This window comes from Cervus elaphus, chromosome 27 (genome assembly GCF_910594005.1).
Source record: "Cervus elaphus chromosome 27, mCerEla1.1, whole genome shotgun sequence".
Taxonomy (NCBI): Eukaryota; Metazoa; Chordata; class Mammalia; order Artiodactyla; family Cervidae; genus Cervus; species Cervus elaphus.
In genome coordinates, this window is record NC_057841.1 from 45,972,186 (window position 1) to 45,989,500 (window position 17,315).

Below are 17,315 nucleotides of genomic sequence, written 5' to 3' on the forward strand. Positions count from 1 at the left end.
GAGGTACCAGACAGAGATACTTTTCAAATCTAACAAAATCTGAACAACAAAAGTAATAGAACCTTTTACCACTTCATTCTTCTTCTGTATTAAAAATAAAACCACCTCAGTAGCAACAGGGACACCCACTGCTGAGCTTCTTGGAGATACATCTGATTCCAGGGCTGGGGCAGAAAATATACAGGATAAGCCCTGAAACACTGTGTAGTGCAGAAAGTAAGTGCTCAACACAAGAGAGAGGGGCACAGAGGGACACAGGAGCCAATGTGAAGGAGCCTCCAATGGCCACGCTTGGAACAATTTGAGCCACAAAAGAAATAACCTGGTAACAGGAAACAAAGTATAAAATACACAAGATTCCAGACTTAATAAATGATAGAATAAATAAGCAAACAGGGAGAAGAGTCAAATCTCCCTTACAAAAGAATTTCAAAAAATACTAAGTAAATATTCACCACTCCAGAGGGAGGCCCCAGTGAATGCAGCTCAAAGGATAAAATATAGAAGAGGCAAAAACAGTAAAAATTTTAGTGAAGCCTGGCAAACAAGGCTCACATTGCTAGAGGTGTTGTCTGGACACCACACGCCCAAGTCCAAGGTGACAAGGGGAGCCCTGCCCCTTCCTAGTACTCTCCGTGCAAATGCAAAACGTCAGTTCAGTCAAGAAAATATCAGGCAAACCTAAACGGAAGGACATTCTGCAAAACCCCCGGCCAACCCTCCTCAAGACTGTGAAGGTCATGAGAAACAAGGAAAGTCTGAGAAACTGCCACAGAGCAGAAGAGACTAGTGAGCCATAATGACTAAATGCACTCAGCTGTCCTGGGCGAGACTGTGGAACAGAAAAACGACACTAGTGCAAAACTGCTGCTGCTGCTAAGTCACTTCAGTCGTGTCTGACTCTGTGCGACCCCATAGACGGCAGTCCACCAGGCTTCTCCATCCCTGGGATTCTCCAGGCAAGAACACTGGAGTGGGTTGCCATTTCCTTCCCCAATGCATGAAAGTGAAAAGTGAAAGGGAAGTCACTCAGTCGTGTCCAACTCTTCGCGACCCCATGGACTGCAGCCTACCAGGCTCCTCTGTCCATGGGATTTTCCAGGCAAGAGTACTGGAGTGGGTTGCCACTGCCTTCTCCAGTGGAAAACTAGGGAAATCCAAATGAAGTCTGGAGTTTTAACAGTAATGTGCTATATTGACAAATATAGCCAGAAATATAAGATGTTAACAAGGAGGGAACAGGGTAAGAGGCACACAGGAACCCTCTGCACTATCTGTGCAACTTTTCTTCTAAAATTATCTTTTTTAAAAATTACTTTAAAAAAGTTACATTTGGCAATTTGGCAACAGGGATATCTTCCTCATAGTTTTAAACAAGTACTGTATCTGGGAGAGGAAAGTTTCCTTTTTTCTACTTAGCCAACAGGGAGCAAACGGGAAATACCGTACAACTCAGTGACACTACTGTGAAGGTGGGATGGGAACTGTTGCCATTGTGCAGAAACCAAGCAAGAAAGTGATTTCGAGTTTACAGACAAGACAGTCAGAGTGCAATTCATCGTCTCTTATCAACCCACAGTCCTTGGCAGATGATTTTTTTCCTTCTAAACTTAGTCAAAAACTCTTAGTAAAGCAAATAGCTTCCCCAAAGAGTTCCAACTTACAAACCAGTATCTATATATGACTAATACTTGCCCACCCTCTGCATGAGGCAGAAATACAGATACAAAACCACAAACCAATTATTTCAAGACCTTAATGTTAGTCGCTCAGTGGTGTCCAACTCTCTGCAACCCCATGGACTGTAGCCTGACAGGCTCCTCTGTCCATGTAATTGTCCAGGCAAGAATACTGGAGTGGGTTGCCATTCTCTTTTCCAGGGGATTTTCCTGACTTAAGGATCAAACCCAGGTCTCCTGCATTGCAGGCAGATTCTTTACCGAAATCTGAGCCACAGCGGGCTCTCATTATTCCAAAATCTCTTCCAAAAGTGTCTGTGGCCACTCTCACAAGACCCAAGTGGAAGGTTGTGTGTGTGTGTGTGTAATGTAGCTTGCCAGGCTCCTCTGTCCATGGGATTTTGGTTGTTGGAAAGTAAACTGGAGCCAATGATGACAGCAATCTTAACTGATTATAGCTAAAATATCTTAATCTTGCAAACAATTATCTTAACACATGGTTAAAACCCCTCCCAGAGGCCTGGAAGGGGACTGTGTGAGAAGCAGGTTCCAAGTTCAGCTGTGTTAGCTTCATGGTAAACTAGTCACTCTGTTTATGTTCTATTTTCTCCTCTATAATGACTAAACCTATTTATGTTTACATCACCCATGGAAACTTGAACACTGCGTGCACATAGAAAGGACTCAACGCACGTTTTTAAAATTGAATTAAGCCCACGAATCTGGACATAGTGTTCAAATGTAATAATTCTTATCTGTTGCTATAAATGACAAGGTATTTCACCAACCCATAACACTGTCATTCACCCCTGACCTCTACCCTGGGCACATACATCTCAAGTATTCCTTTCATTTAACAATAAGGATGCATACTGTCAAGAAAAAATATCAAGAGTGAACAAAAATTAATGTCTTTAAACATGTTTTCACTACTGTCTCTCTTTAAATTCAAAAAGGATATTATTTCAATACCCACCAAATGGCATGAACCCTGCTGAGAAGCCTCACTGATCATATCTCTTCTTAAATTTCAAACAAAGCCCCTTCTTTATCAAGGGATATTAAAGATATCAAGGGATATCTTTAATAAAATGCACAGTCCACTGTTCCTTCCGGGAAAACCTATTACCAAACTTACCATTATTTTAACCAAGATGTGCTCATAATTTTGAAAGTGTTCTTTACTTATCTAAAGCTAAATGTACATTAAAAATTTTGAAACCAAATCTGAAACAGCTATTTTCATCAGACGGCTATTTAAGGTCCACAGGGCTGCTAAGACCATACAGTGGTTCTCAGCTCTAGAACTACTGTTAGTAACTCCTGTGGATCCCAGAAAAAACACATTCTACTCTAGCGGAGCAGGGAATACAACCTAAATCCTATCAATGACTACTCTCTAAAGAATGGGTATATTAAAACTTGTCTGAAGGTCAGTCAAGTGCACCGGTGATAAATAGCAGATTGTGTATCAGGAGACTGAGTTGAGTGTCTAACTTCTGAATTAATGATGTGAATGAAAACTTCATCAACATGTATATAATAAACTTTTACCAGGCAACAAGGTCTTTTTATAAGTACAAACACATAAACACTGGGGAAAATTAAAATTTTAAGTAAGCTACCTAAGATAAATCACATACCCTCTTGATTCTAACCAACAAATCACCCTCCTGTCATCACATAAATACTTCATAAACATACTACCCACTTTAAGATCCTGATTCATAACATAATTTTCTGCCTCTTAAAATATTCTCTAAAGAACTAATTTTTCCTTCTTCTTTAATCTCCTTCAGCTCTATATCACACTACTATCATGAACACGTTAGTAAATGACTTAAAGTTACATCTGAGTGCTAAATAAAATTACCCATTCTTGTTTTCTTCTAATATTGGTTTCATTTCCATGCCTCCTACATTTTTCTATTTCTCTTACAATGCATTTCTAACTTTTTAATTCAACCCAAAAGGGGATATTCTGTATGTGCTGATACTATTAAAAGAAAACAGGGACTAAAGTCAATTACTGCTACTACATTCAATTCCAACACCAGTCAAGAATGAATGGGAAGTGCTATTTCTTTCTATGGGACTAAATGGAGTGACACTGCTGATAGTGCTAAGAACCAACTATTCAACAATGGCAGAGGCAACAGTGACCAGCAGAAAGATTCCCCATAAATACAACCTGTCACCTGAGAGACCAGGGGTTCTCAATCAGGGACAGCTGGCCAAGCCTGGAGACTTCAACTGGGGGAGGGGGCGGGTGACGACCAGCATATGGTGGGTAGACACCAGGGATGATGCTCAACACCCTACACAGGCACAGGAGAGTGCCCACAACAAAGAGCTATTCAGTCAAAAATGTCAGTGCACAGGCTGAGAATCCATAAACTCAACATGTGTCCCAATTCTGGGTAAAAAAATACAGAAGCACCATGGTGCTGTGAAAGGACCACAAGATCAGGGGAGGGAGGGAACTAAATTTTACTGAGTACTTGCTACCTATCAAGCCTTGCCTTAGGCACTTTACAAATACCATCTCACTTAAACCTCCATCCCATGGGAGAAAAGTGATCTATTCTCATTTTATAGATGAGAAGGTTGAACTCAGGAAAATTAAGGAACTTATTCAAGGTCACTCATCCAGAAATGGAAGGAATCATGATTCCAAATCAAACCAAATCTGTTCCTTTCCACAAAGGCTAGAGGTTAAAAGACCAGGATTTGATTCAAAGAGTTACCAATATGAATTTGAGCACAGCACTTAACTTCCTCAATCTGTATTTAGAAAGTCAGTCAATGGATAACATCTGAAAATACAAATGCTGTCAAATGTCAACAATTATGTTAAACATCTTATAACAAAAAACAAAGTGCTTCTTAGAATGTAAGTTCATGATTACCATTTCTCCTTAAAAATAGAATTTATACAAGGGTGCAGAGTACCAAGTTGTACAGTGTTTTTAAGAATCAAGAGTAAACCTTCAGAAGGTATGGTGCCTTCCACCACCACACAACTACTCTTAACACTAGAAGGAAATAAATTATCTAATATAAACAATACTTTTGTATGAACTTCCCAGATTTTCAATCAATTGACCCAAAAAGCTCAAGACCATTTCAGCAACTTTGATGGGGCTCCTCTCCACAACAGAGGAGGAAGAGGATGGATTACAAGTCCAATACTGCTGCTGTGGGAAACAACTCCGCCATTCTCTCCAGAGAGCCAGAATGTATTCCAAGAGATCAATACGTTATCATTCACACCACTGATGCAAAATGTAGATCATTTCAACATAAGGTTATGACTTTTTAAAAACCTACCACCAGAATCTATCAATCTTTGACAACTAAACTACTGGTAGGTTCACAAACACAACTTGAAATCTGGGATTAAATTCAAGGATAATGTAAACAAAAAGAAGTTTGTTCTTTCTAGAAGTCATCACGACTAATGAGACTTCTAAAAGCAGGTTGCACACAAACACTTTTCCCCTTGAAATCTTGGATCTCCAGGCATGGTTTTGCTGTATTTTATAAAAGTATATTTTCATATCATATTAACACACTGTAAATAAATTATAACTGCAACTATTTCCCATTAACACTGTCCAAGTTTAAAAGCAATAGACACATCAAATAAACCAAAAATTTGTTTGAAATAATTTCAGAACAATCATTAAAAGACTGGCTTTAAATAAACTTTTAAAAATCTGTCTACCCAACACCAAATATAAATAATAAATGTTCTGTTGGAATTGACAGAATTGATAACACACTTTTGACTGTTCTCTATTTTAATCAATTAAATAAGGAGTTTCATTACAACTCTATTCTGAAGTAGATCTTTCACCTTAAGCATTCTGACACTTTCATCAACTTTCTAAAACTAACAATAGATTTTTAAAATGTTTTTAACATTTTAAATGTTAAAGTCTCTCAGAAGTCTAAATTAGTCTCTCAGAAGACTAAATTAGACAAAAATGATAGAAGAAACCTATTACCAATCTCTTTAACATCGACAGATATTTGGGTAAACTGCAGCCATATGCTGATGGGCAGGTGATAATCCCAAATTTACATTAGATAATAACCTAAGTTAAAACCCATTCTATCTGACATCCCGTCAACTTTTTACTTTACAAGCCTGTTTTTCATTACAACAAATTTTAACGTATAGGGAAATCTTATTATATTGTGTTTTTAACCAGTCTCTTCATTTCTCCCCAAATAGCAGAATTTTCCTCAGGGCTCAGATTTCTTTACATTTCCAACGGAGGGAATATCGCTGCGCATCTCTGAAAAGCATTATCCGCCGACAGCTCCCGGCGAAGGCGCAGCAGCCGGGGACCAGGTGCGGGCGAACCTGGGCAGCGCCGAGCGCATCCCACCTAGGTTCGGCCGCGAGCCGCACGAGCGCGCGTCCCGGGACCGACTCCGCTCCTCCCCCCGGCCGCGGGCTGGTCGCCCCAACAGGCCGCAAACTGACCCTAAGACCTACAACTCCGTCCTGGGGCCGTCGCCAGACCCTCGCCCACGCTCCCACCCACTCCGGCGGCGCTCGGCCGCAGACCTGGCCCGCGTCCCAGGCCTCTCGGGGCGGGGGAGGGGGCACTGGGGGGAAGGGCCCGGGGCGCGGTGGGGGTCCTCCGTGGGAGGTGGGGGGCCGCGGCGGGGGAAGGGCCCCGGGCCTCGGCTAAGGTCCTCCAGTAGGGACTGAGAAGTAAGCAGGGCGGAGGGCCGAAGGCTGGGGTAAGGGAGGGTCCTGGTGAGGCCGGCGCCCGGGTGAGCGTCCTCCGAGGACCGTGGGAAACGGGGGCCGAGAAGCGGAAGGGTCCGGGGTCCAGAGCTGGGGACTGAGGGTCGCGGACGGCGGGGAAAGGGCCCGCGGTGGGGCCTCCGGCGGGCGAAGGGGGTCGCGGGGGACTGCTCACCCGCGTCGCCGGTGGCGGGCGCCAAGGTGACGGCGCCGTCCTTCCACAGGCGGATCTGTGCGGCCGAGCGCACCCGGCGGCGGGGCTGGCGGCGGCCGGCGTCCGCGGCGCGCAGGGAGCCGCAGCACTGGTAGCACACGGCCCACGCCTGCTCCTCGTTGATGGGCTGATTGTACAGCCGCAGGATCTCCTCCAGGCTCAGCGCGTCCTGCGAGCCCGCGGCCGCCCCGGCGTCCGGAGGCCCCTCGCCGCCCTCCGGGCCGACCGGCTGAGCCATCCCGCGGGTCGCGCCGCGCTCGGGGCGCCGGGTCTCCTCAGCTGCGGAGCATCGTCTCTGCGCGCCGCCGCCGCCTCATCCCCGGAACCCCGCCCCTCGTGCCGCGCGCGTCGCCGCGGGGACTGGGCGGAGACCCGGCCAGGGCCCGGCTACAGAACTACGCTGGGGGAGGGCCGAGGGACTAGGCGTGGGCCGCGTGCCTGACAAGTCCACCGCCAGCCGGTAGCGGCGCAATGGCGTCCGCGGCCCCGCCCCACGGCGCACAGCCCTGGGTTTCGCCCCGCCCTCCAAGCCCCGCCCTAGGGGGGCGAGCCCCGCCCAGAACCCCGCCTCCATGGCCTGCCTGGCTCCGCCCCGCCTCTGTCCCGGGTTCTCCGCGCCCTCCGAGCCTCGCCCCCAGGTTGGCTCCGCAGTCAGGAGTCGCCCCTCGCCTGCAGCCGCACCTGCATCACACCCACACCAGCCTCCGCGCCGGGACAGACTTCGTAGTCGCCTGGCCTCGTCCCTCGCGTCCTGCTTTGCTTGGTTGGGTACTGTCGCCATCAACGCACCGGGCCGTTCGCTCGGATAACCTTCTCCGCTCCCAGCTTCACGAGGGACTGAAGCCCCAGGAGGACAGGGTCTTTATGGGTTTTGCTCACTGGCTTCTCCCAAGCGCACGGATCAAGACCTGGGGTACAAGCTTGTAGCAAACAATCGCAGACGTCCTTCGGATTCGTTTGTGACGTTTGTACAACTCCACCAAGATAATGTTCCCAGTGACCACACGCCTCATAACCCAGCTAACCCAGTCTATTCATACCTAATGAACCGCTATCACACGGGCATTTAGCCATAGAAGAAAAGGAAAAAGTCCTCCTGGGCCGCGATGGACCATTAAGTGTGCGATAAAAGAGAGTTCTTGGATAAAACAATCGCTCGTTGGCAAATGAGTTAAATTGGTAACACTCCACTCTCAGACTAGTCCTGTATGAGAACCTTACAGAGTTGAAAGCATCCACCAGTAAGAGATGTATCTAATAATAAATACCAATAAACATTTTAAGGCAGTTTTATGTGCAGTGTTAGATATTGAACCATCAACAACTGCATCTTATAGTAGAAATTATTAATACAAGTCGATTCTTAATGCCTAAGACACCACAGTACATAAAGCAGGAATAGGGAGAAGACAAAAAGAACAGATGACTTTGAAAGAGGAAAGAAAAGCTTCTCCCTAGGCACTCTATTACAATTTCATTACAAGAGATACAAAACAAACCTTTAAAGTAATGTCACTTAATTACCGGTTCATAATCCAATTTGTAAAAAATGCACTATGTGTGCCACATCCCTGAAAAGACAAAGTCTAATTCCTTACATGATGACACAGATAGGATAGATGTAGATATACAAAACCTCTTAATTAAAAACAGAAACTAATGCTAAATTTTGCTGTTTTAAAAGTTTAGACCCAGTGTGAATTTTGAAAATACAGATGGCTTTAAAATATTACTGTTTTGTTTTTGTTTGACTCTGCCTCGTGGCATCTTAGTTCCCCTACCAGGGATGAAACCCCTACTCTCTGCCATGGAAGCCTGGAGTCTTAACAACTGGCCTCTAGAGAGGCCCCTAAAGTACTAGTTTTGAACAATGCAGAGAAACAGAGGAATGGTCTACTTTGGTAGACAATAGCACCATCTTCTGGCCTTTTGGGATATTGCTGCAGTGTTGCACTCGGACAACTGCAGCCGAAAGTCACAAACATTTTTGTCCTTCCTCAAAAAACCACAACAAACTGTGGAAAATTCTGAAAGAGATGGGAATATCAGACCACCCGACCTGCCTCTTGAGAAGTCTATATGCAGGTCAGGAAGCAACAGTTAGAACTGGACATGGAACAACAGACTGGTTCCAAACAGGAAAAGGAGTACATCAAGGCTGTATATTGTCACCCTGCTTGTTTAACTTATATGCAAAGTACATCATGAGAAACGCTGGTCTGGAAGAAGCACAAGCTGGAATCAAGATTGCCGGGAGAAATATCAATAACCTCGGATATGCAGATGACATCACCCTTATGGCAGAAAGTGAAGAACTAAAGAACCTCTTGATGAAAGTGAAAGAGGAGAATGAAAAAGTTGGCTTAAAGCTCAACATTCAGAAGACTAAGATCATGGCATCCAGTCCTACGACTTCATGGCAAACAGATGGGGAAACAGTGGCAGACTTTATTTTGGGGGGCTCCAAAATCACTGCAGATGGTGACTGTAGCCATGAAATTAAAAGACGCTTGCTCCTTGGAAGAAAAGTTATAACCAACCTAGACAGCATATTAAAAAGCAGAGATGTTACTTTGCCAACAAATGTCCATGTAGTCAAGGCTATGGTTTTTCTATTAGTCATATATGGATATGAGAGTTGGACTATAAAGAAAGCTGAGTGCCGAAGAATTGATGCTTTTGAACTGTGGTGTTGGAGAAGACTCTTGAGAGTCCCTTGGACTGCAAGGAGACCCAACCAGCCCATCCTAGAGGAAATCAGACCTGAATGTTCATTGGAAGGACTGATGTTGAAGCTGACACTCCAATACTTGGGTCACCTGATGCAAACAACTGACTCATTTGAAAAGACCCTGATGCTGGGGAGGATTGAAGGTGGGAGAAGGGGATGACAGAGGATGAGACAGTTGGATGGCATCACCAACTCAATGGACATGAGTCTGGGTAAACTCTGGGAGCTGGTGATGGACAGGGAGGCCTGGTGTGCTGCAGTCCATGGAGTCACAAAGAGTCGGACACGACTGAGCGACTGAACTGAAAAAAAAACCCACCAAATGATTTAATCAACTGAGCAACCCATGAGCCAGACACCTGCTAATCCTGGCATAGGGTAGTAAATAAATCTCAGGAGAACAATGACAGAAAGAAGAAAGGGAGCAGAAGTGAGGAAAAGAAATCCAAATTTTATCTTCAATGTTAACTTTAAAAGACGTAGTCTTTAAACACAGATTCACAACAGAAGGATTGTTTTCCCTTCCTCAGTGATAATTTTTAAAAATATGAATAGATTTTAGCAAGAAAAATATTTTGGCACTAAATCACAGGAATATACAATATTGGACCTTTATTTTTGCCAAACAAATTTACTACTGATATATTGTGTTTAAATTTCTTGCCTTTGTGAGCATATGTGGAATTAAGTTGTGGCAAGAAGACTAGTTAAATGTTTGATGTTCCTTCTGTATGCAGAAAAAGTAAAAGGTAAATCCTTAAAAATCCTAGCTCTCTTCTGTTATAAATCCATTCATTGTATATCCTGGACACTTGATGCTTTTTTATACAGAATGTAATTGTACTAATTTTTATATGATTTTTCAGAACCCTTTGCAATTTGGATAAGCCCCAAATGTCCATCCCCCCCAGGACTCTTAGAAAGTGACCACTGACAACTCAGAGGCTCTCAGAGGCTGACACCACCTCTGCAGGTTCAACAAACACTGTGGTGTATCTTGGAACCTTCCCAGTTTCTCATTCTCAACTCAAATTCAAACATCTTTATGTACAGTATACTTTGTTCCAATTTCTGTCATTGATTTTATTTTCTTATTCTGTGGCTTCACCACCTTAAAAAAAAATCACTCTATGTAGTTAATATGTCTGCACAACTCAGATCAACATTTGAATGCCATCTTCAGCTGCTGTGGTCTGTGAAAAGTGGTGGCCTGTGTTATTTCCTCTGAATATAGTTTTAGTTTTTATTGATTTTGCTGTTATATTTATTAAACAATGGGATCTTTGAGATGTTTTATCATCTTATATTTACTTATCATTTTCGCAGAATAAATGTACTTCGTGTTTCACACTCTGGACATGCTGGCTGAGCTGCTCCGAGTCTTTCAGGGAGCACGGCCTTTCAGGGGACACACTGCCTGTGCAGCCCACGCTTATCCCAGACACTCTCAGACAACTGCTCCTAAGAGGCACATTCACCTAGAAAAGTGCACCAAAAAGGAAAAAATAGAACAGCATATTTTTTTCAGTGTTATCACCTGAATTTTCTCTGCCCACAATTGTAATACCTTATAACTTTACATTGATTTTTTTTTTTATACTTTCAAAGTGCTTTCCTCACTTATACAACTTGAAGGTCAGATATTATTTATCTTACAGATGACATCATAGACACAACAAAACACAGGGTTGGTGACTAAAGATGCAGAACTGGGATCCAGACCTCCTGACCAGCCCAGCTCTTTATGCTGCACTAAAACATCTCTCTTAGTTAGCCCAGAGCATGAAAAGAGTCCTGACACTTCATCCCACCTGCACCAATTAAGAGTACAATAAAAAGCAGATGCTATAAAATTCATTATCTACCAATAGGATCAATTGGGTCAGGAAGATCCCCTGGAGAAGGAAATGGCAACCCACACTAGCATTCTGGCCAGGAGAATCCCCATGGACAGAGGAGCCTGGTGGGCTACAGTCCATGGGGTCAGAGAGTCGAACACGACTGAGCAACTAAGCAGCAGCAGCAATATGATCGATTAAACTTTTGATAGTTTAAACACTTTAAATAAATGATGTGATGCCCCATCTCCCTGATTAATTCATCAGCACTTTAGTTTCACCCGAGCAGTTACCCCCAGAGCACTCATCTTCACCACCATCTACAAGACTCCATCCCCATCAAAGGCCATACATGATCACTCCTCTAAGGAGGCGAATTCCATCAACAATCCTAAATGCAATTTGAAACTCATCTCTTGTCACTGGGTTATCAGACTGAATATTAACCAGAAATCCTTAGAATTAGTCATGCAAACCTTATATGCAGAACTAGAAGTACATCAGCCAGGTAAGAAGAAAACAAAATTGGTTTCCGCAACTCTATAAACTTGTAAAGAATTAGCTCTTTTCTTTTATGGTAAAGAAATATGCTTATTGCAAAACATGTAAAAAAAAAAAATCCGTTACTATCCTTTTACTAAATTATAACCTAAACCAGTGTTTTCCCACACCATTTTCTGTATCATACATTATAAGTTTACCTAACCCACCTTGATGAGATGAAGTTACACACCCATCTATAAAAAATGAGGAAAAGTACAGCAGTGAGGTGAAATATATAAATAGTAGCATATTGGTATGTCCATGGGGGACTCTGGAAAACCCAAGGTCAAACAATAGTTATATTTCAACTTCTTAATGTGATTCTTCTTTGAAACAATTAGTTCTAAACCAAGAAAGAAAGATGGTATTCTTATCCTGAATGTTAGTGAAATTATTAGCTTCAATTAGTTAAGATTTGATTTGGAAAAGACCTCAAGAGACCTAAATTTTTAGCCAAGTCACTATTTCACTCTTAGGGAAATTTGAGTCTGCAGGGGTTATATGATTTAAATTACCACCAGTTGCCAAAGTAATCCAAATATACTTCCTGTAACACAAGCTTTCCAGATCCTCTGTTTTAGCCATGTTACCTAGTTCTCACTGGATTTCAACAGTTAAGATAAGCAGTAGCTTACTTAATCCCAATGGGAAATAGAAAATAACACACAGCACAAAAATATCTGTATTTGATAAAGATGTTGATGTTTAACAATAATTACTTGAAAATATAGAATTCTCGACGAAACTTTTAAGAGACCAGATTATCAGGTTGTTTAAGGTAAAGAGACATAATCCATTTTCAGACTTGTCATACCTTACTGATAAAACGAAGCTAAACTATTTTTTTCAAACCTCTGTTAATATCTTTATACAAAAAAAAAAAAACTGGCCCTTTCTTTTTACTCCAAAAACCTTGTCTTTTCCCCTAACGTACACAGATAAAAGGTGGAACTGCCCTCAGGTCTAGAATTTTTCTCTGACCCTGTGAAAGGCTCATTTCTTTTCCAAACTCAACATGTAACCAGCACACATATGGTTTGCCTTTTAATTAAATTGAGCAATGAATGAACCACCTTCTAGTTATCTTTTAAATTCTTACCTTGGTGATTTTTGTGCAAGGTTACAGGTATAGCTGTATTTTCTTTTTTTTTTTTTTTTTTTAATTTTTTTATTAGTTGGAGGCTAATTACTTCACAACATTTCAGTGGGTTTTGTCATACATTGATATGAATCAGCCATAGATTTACACTTATTCCCCATCCCGATCCCCCCTCCCACCTCCCTCTCCACCCGATTCCTCTGGGTCTTCCCAGTGTACCAGGCCCGAGCACTTGTCTCATGCATCCCACCTGGGCTGGTGATCTGTTTCACCATAGATAGTATACATGCTGTTCTTTTGAAACATCCCACCCTCACCTTCTCCCACAGAGTTCAAAAGTCTGTTCTGTATTTCTGTGTCTCTTTTTCTGTTTTGCATATAGGGTTATCGTTACCATCTTTCTAAATTCCATATATATGTGTTAGTATGCTGTAATGTTCTTTATCTTTCTGGCTTACTTCACTCTGTATAAGGGGCTCCAGTTTCATCCATCTCATTAGGACTGATTCAAATGAATTCTTTTTAACGGCTGAGTAATATTCCATGGTGTATATGTACCACAGCTTCCTTATCCATTCATCTGCTGATGGGCATCTAGGTTGCTTCCATGTCCTGGCTATTATAAACAGTGCTGCGATGAACACTGGGGTGCACGTGTCTCTTTCAGATCTGGTTTCCTCAGTGTGTATGCCCAGAAGTGGGATTGCTGGGTCATATGGCAGTTCTATTTCCAGTTTTTTAAGGAATCTCCACACTGTTTTCCATAGTGGCTGTACTAGTTTGCATTCCCACCAACAGTGTAAGAGGGTTCCCTTTTCTCCACAGCCTCTCCAGCATTTATTGCTTGTAGACTTTTGGATAGCAGCCATCCTGACTGGTGTGTAATGGTACCTCATTGTGGTTTTGATTTGCATTTCTCTAATAATGAGTGATGTTGAGCACCTTTTCATGTGTTTGTTAGCCATCTGTATGTCTTCTTTGGAGAAATGTCTGTTTAGTTCTCTGGCCCATTTTTTGATTGGGTCATTTATTTTTCTGGAATTGAGCTGCAGGAGTTGCTTGTATATTTTTGAGATTAATCCTTTGTCTGTTTCTTCATTTGCTATTATTTTCTCCCAATCTGACGGCTGTCTTTTCACCTTACTTATAGTTTCTTTTGTAGTGCAAAAGCTTTTAAGTTTCATTAGATCCCATTTGTTTAGTTTTGCTTTTATTTCCAATATTCTGGGAGGTGGGTCATAGAGGATCTTGCTGTGATTTATGTCGGAGAGTGTTTTGCCTATGTTCTCCTCTAGGAGTTTTATAGTTTCTGGTCTTACATTTAGATCTTTAATCCATTTTGAGTTTATTTTTGTGTATGGTGTTAGAAAGTGTTCTAGTTTCATTCTTTTGCAAGTGGTTGACCAGTTTTCCCAGCACCACTTGTTAAAGAGGTTGTCTTTTTTCCATTGTATATCCTTGCCTCCTTTGTCAAAGATAAGGTGTCCATAGGTCCGTGGATTTATCTCTGGGCTTTCTACTCTGTTCCATTGATCTATATTTCTGTCTTTGTGCCAGTACCACACTGTCTTGATGACTGTGGCTTTGTAGTAGAGTCTGAAGTCAGGCAGGTTGATTCCTCCAGTTCCATTCTTCTTTCTCAAGATTACTTTGGCTATTCGAGGTTTTTTGTATTTCCATACAAATTGTGAAATTCTTTGGTCTAGTTCTGTGAAAAATACCGTTGGTAGCTTGATAGGGATTGCATTGAATCTATAGATTGCTTTGGGTAGAATAGCCATTTTGACAATATTGATTCTTCCAATCCATGAACACGGTATGTTTCTCCATCTGTTTGTGTCCTCTTTGATTTCTTTCATCAGTGTTTTATAGTTTTCTATGTATAGGTCTTTTGTTTCTTTAGGTAGATATACTCCTAAGTATTTTATTCTTTTTGTTGCAATGGTGAATGGTATTGTTTCCTTAATTTCTCTTTCTGTTTTTTCATTGTTAGTATATAGGAATGCAAGGGATTTCTGTGTGTTAATTTTATATCCTGCAACTTTACTATATTCATTGATTAGCTCTAGTAATTTTCTGGTAGAGTCTTTAGGGTTTTCTATGTAGAGGATCATGTCATCTGCAAACAGTGAGAGTTTCACTTCTTCTTTTCCTATCTGGATTCCTTTTACTTCTTTTTCTGCTCTGATTGCTGTGGCCAAAACTTCCAACACTATGTTGAACAGTAGTGGTGAGAGTGGGCACCCTTGTCTTGTTCCTGATTTCAGGGGAAATGCTTTCAATTTTTCACCATTGAGGGTGATGCTTGCTGTGGGTTTGTCATATATAGCTTTTATTATGTTGAGGTATGTTCCTTCTATTCCTGCTTTTTGGAGAGTTTTAATCATAAATGAGTGTTGAATTTTGTCAAAGGCTTTCTCTGCATCTATTGAGATAATCATATGGTTTTTATCTTTCAATTTGTTAATGTGGTGTATTACATTGATTGATTTGCGGATATTGAAGAATCCTTGCATTCCTGGGATAAAGCCCACTTGGTCGTGGTGTATGATTTTTTTAATATGTTGTTGGATTCTGTTTGCTAGAATTTTGTTAAGGATTTTTGCATCTATGTTCATCAGTGATATTGGCCTGTAGTTTTCTTTTTTTGTGGCATCTTTGTCAGGTTTTGGAATTAGGGTGATGGTGGCCTCATAGGGTATAGCTGTATTTTCATGTCTATTCACTCACTGTCCTGAGAACCGGAATTCCTATGGCCACTTAAATCCTTTCTCAAGGGTCATTCATGGAGCACAATGTCTTCCTTTCTGCTATTTGCTATGCATGCTCATTTGTCTCAGCTGAAAGTGCAACCCTTGCTCCTACTTTCTGACTAGTCATCAAACCCTTTTAAAGAGTCTTTAGAAGAAAATCACTGACACTGAAATTCATAAAGACATGACTCCCAGATTTCAACCTGAAGCTCTACAATATTTTAAACAAACTTCCTAACTATTCTTTTAATGGTATTAACATTATTATTATTCCGTTGCAAGATTTGGTAAGTAATGATCATCCTTCACCTGTAACACTTGCAAAATTCAGTTTTAACTAGATTATCTTCTTTTTAGCAGAAGCAAATTTTAATTTTACTTATGTTACAGAATTATAAATATTGGGTCAACTTTCCTCATCTAAAGCAGGGCAGTGAAGTCAGCACCCAGATACTTTATGCCAACTATTCACAACCTTTATTTTGATTTGACACATAAGATAGAAGACATTTATTTATAAAACATTCCTACAAGCATATCTAGGGATATTTGAAATTCTCAGCTACCTACCTATTTATACCTACACTGATTTTTCTTCACTCAGTAAAAAAATGTCATCATGCAAGACAATGAACATGACAAAATTAAACACCTAATAGCACATACTTAGCATCTTAAGTTTGCCTTATTTTAAATACAACATTAAAACTGAAAACCCTTTCAAAGCACCTAAAAATGTGTAAAATAACTAAGAAGAGTTTATAACATAAAAGAAGTGTTGTAAAACATGACAAGGGATCACCCACAACTCCAGGCAGGGCCCTTCCCATAATCCCATTTTACAAACAGGCAAATGAGTCCCAGCCCAGAGACAGCAGCCCGCTGCAGTTACAGTTATCAAGTCAGACATGAGACCTCCATCAGGTCTTACCTGTACAGATCACAGCACAAAAACTAGCATTTTCTAACAATCACTAGTTGGTGACTAAGTAGAGTACCAACTGACTAGAATCTTATTATACATATTTTAGAATAAAAATATACCATGTACAGACACATTCAAAAAGACTGCAATTAATTGTGAACATGTCTTTGAAAAAAAAACCTAGTATTTCCACGGAAAACTACAAAGAAGGAACTATTGAATTAATTTCATTTACCATATTTAAAACAACCTCTACTTGTAATATACAAGCTATTTAACCAATTCTTATGATCAGGTTTATTAAAAGCTGAAAATTCCAATTTAACATCTTTTCACTAAACCAAAAACACCAGAAAAACTACAAATGAGTATCACTTATGAACATAGACACAAAAATCCTCAACAAAATAGTATTAGCAAAATGAACACAGCAACACATAAAAAGAATTATATACCTTGACAAAGTACAATTCGTTCCAGAATTTCAAGGTTGGTTTAACATTTGAAAATCAATTTATAAAAAAAAAAAAGAAAATAAATTTATGTAATACATCATATCAATAGAATAAGAAACAAAAATCACAATTACCTCAACAGACACAGAAAGAGTATTTGACAAAAACGTTCACGGTAATATTTTTTTTAAACCAGAAGTAAAATGAAAATCCTTCAACCTAATAAAGAGCATCAGTGAAAAAAAACAGTTAACATCATACTTAATAGTAAAGAATAGATGATTTTCCCTGAGATCATGAACAAGGATGTCCA

The 17,315-nt window shown here is 41.0% G+C and overlaps 1 protein-coding gene across 2 annotated transcripts in view; it reads right to left on the reverse strand.

The window, feature by feature from the left end:
- SPIRE1 (spire type actin nucleation factor 1) overlaps positions 1 to 7,052 on the reverse strand; it is a 159,531-nt gene extending 152,479 nt beyond the window's left edge. Inside the window, exon 1 of one of the 2 annotated variants that reach the window (XM_043889485.1) lies at positions 6,620 to 7,052. In XM_043889485.1, coding sequence (XP_043745420.1) covers positions 6,620 to 6,896 — 277 coding nt within the window. In that variant the 5' untranslated portion in view covers positions 6,897 to 7,052. The remainder of the gene's footprint in view (positions 1 to 6,619) is intronic. The other variant, XM_043889486.1, reaches the window with a different exon arrangement.
- Between the last annotated feature and the right edge of the window lie 10,263 nt (positions 7,053 to 17,315).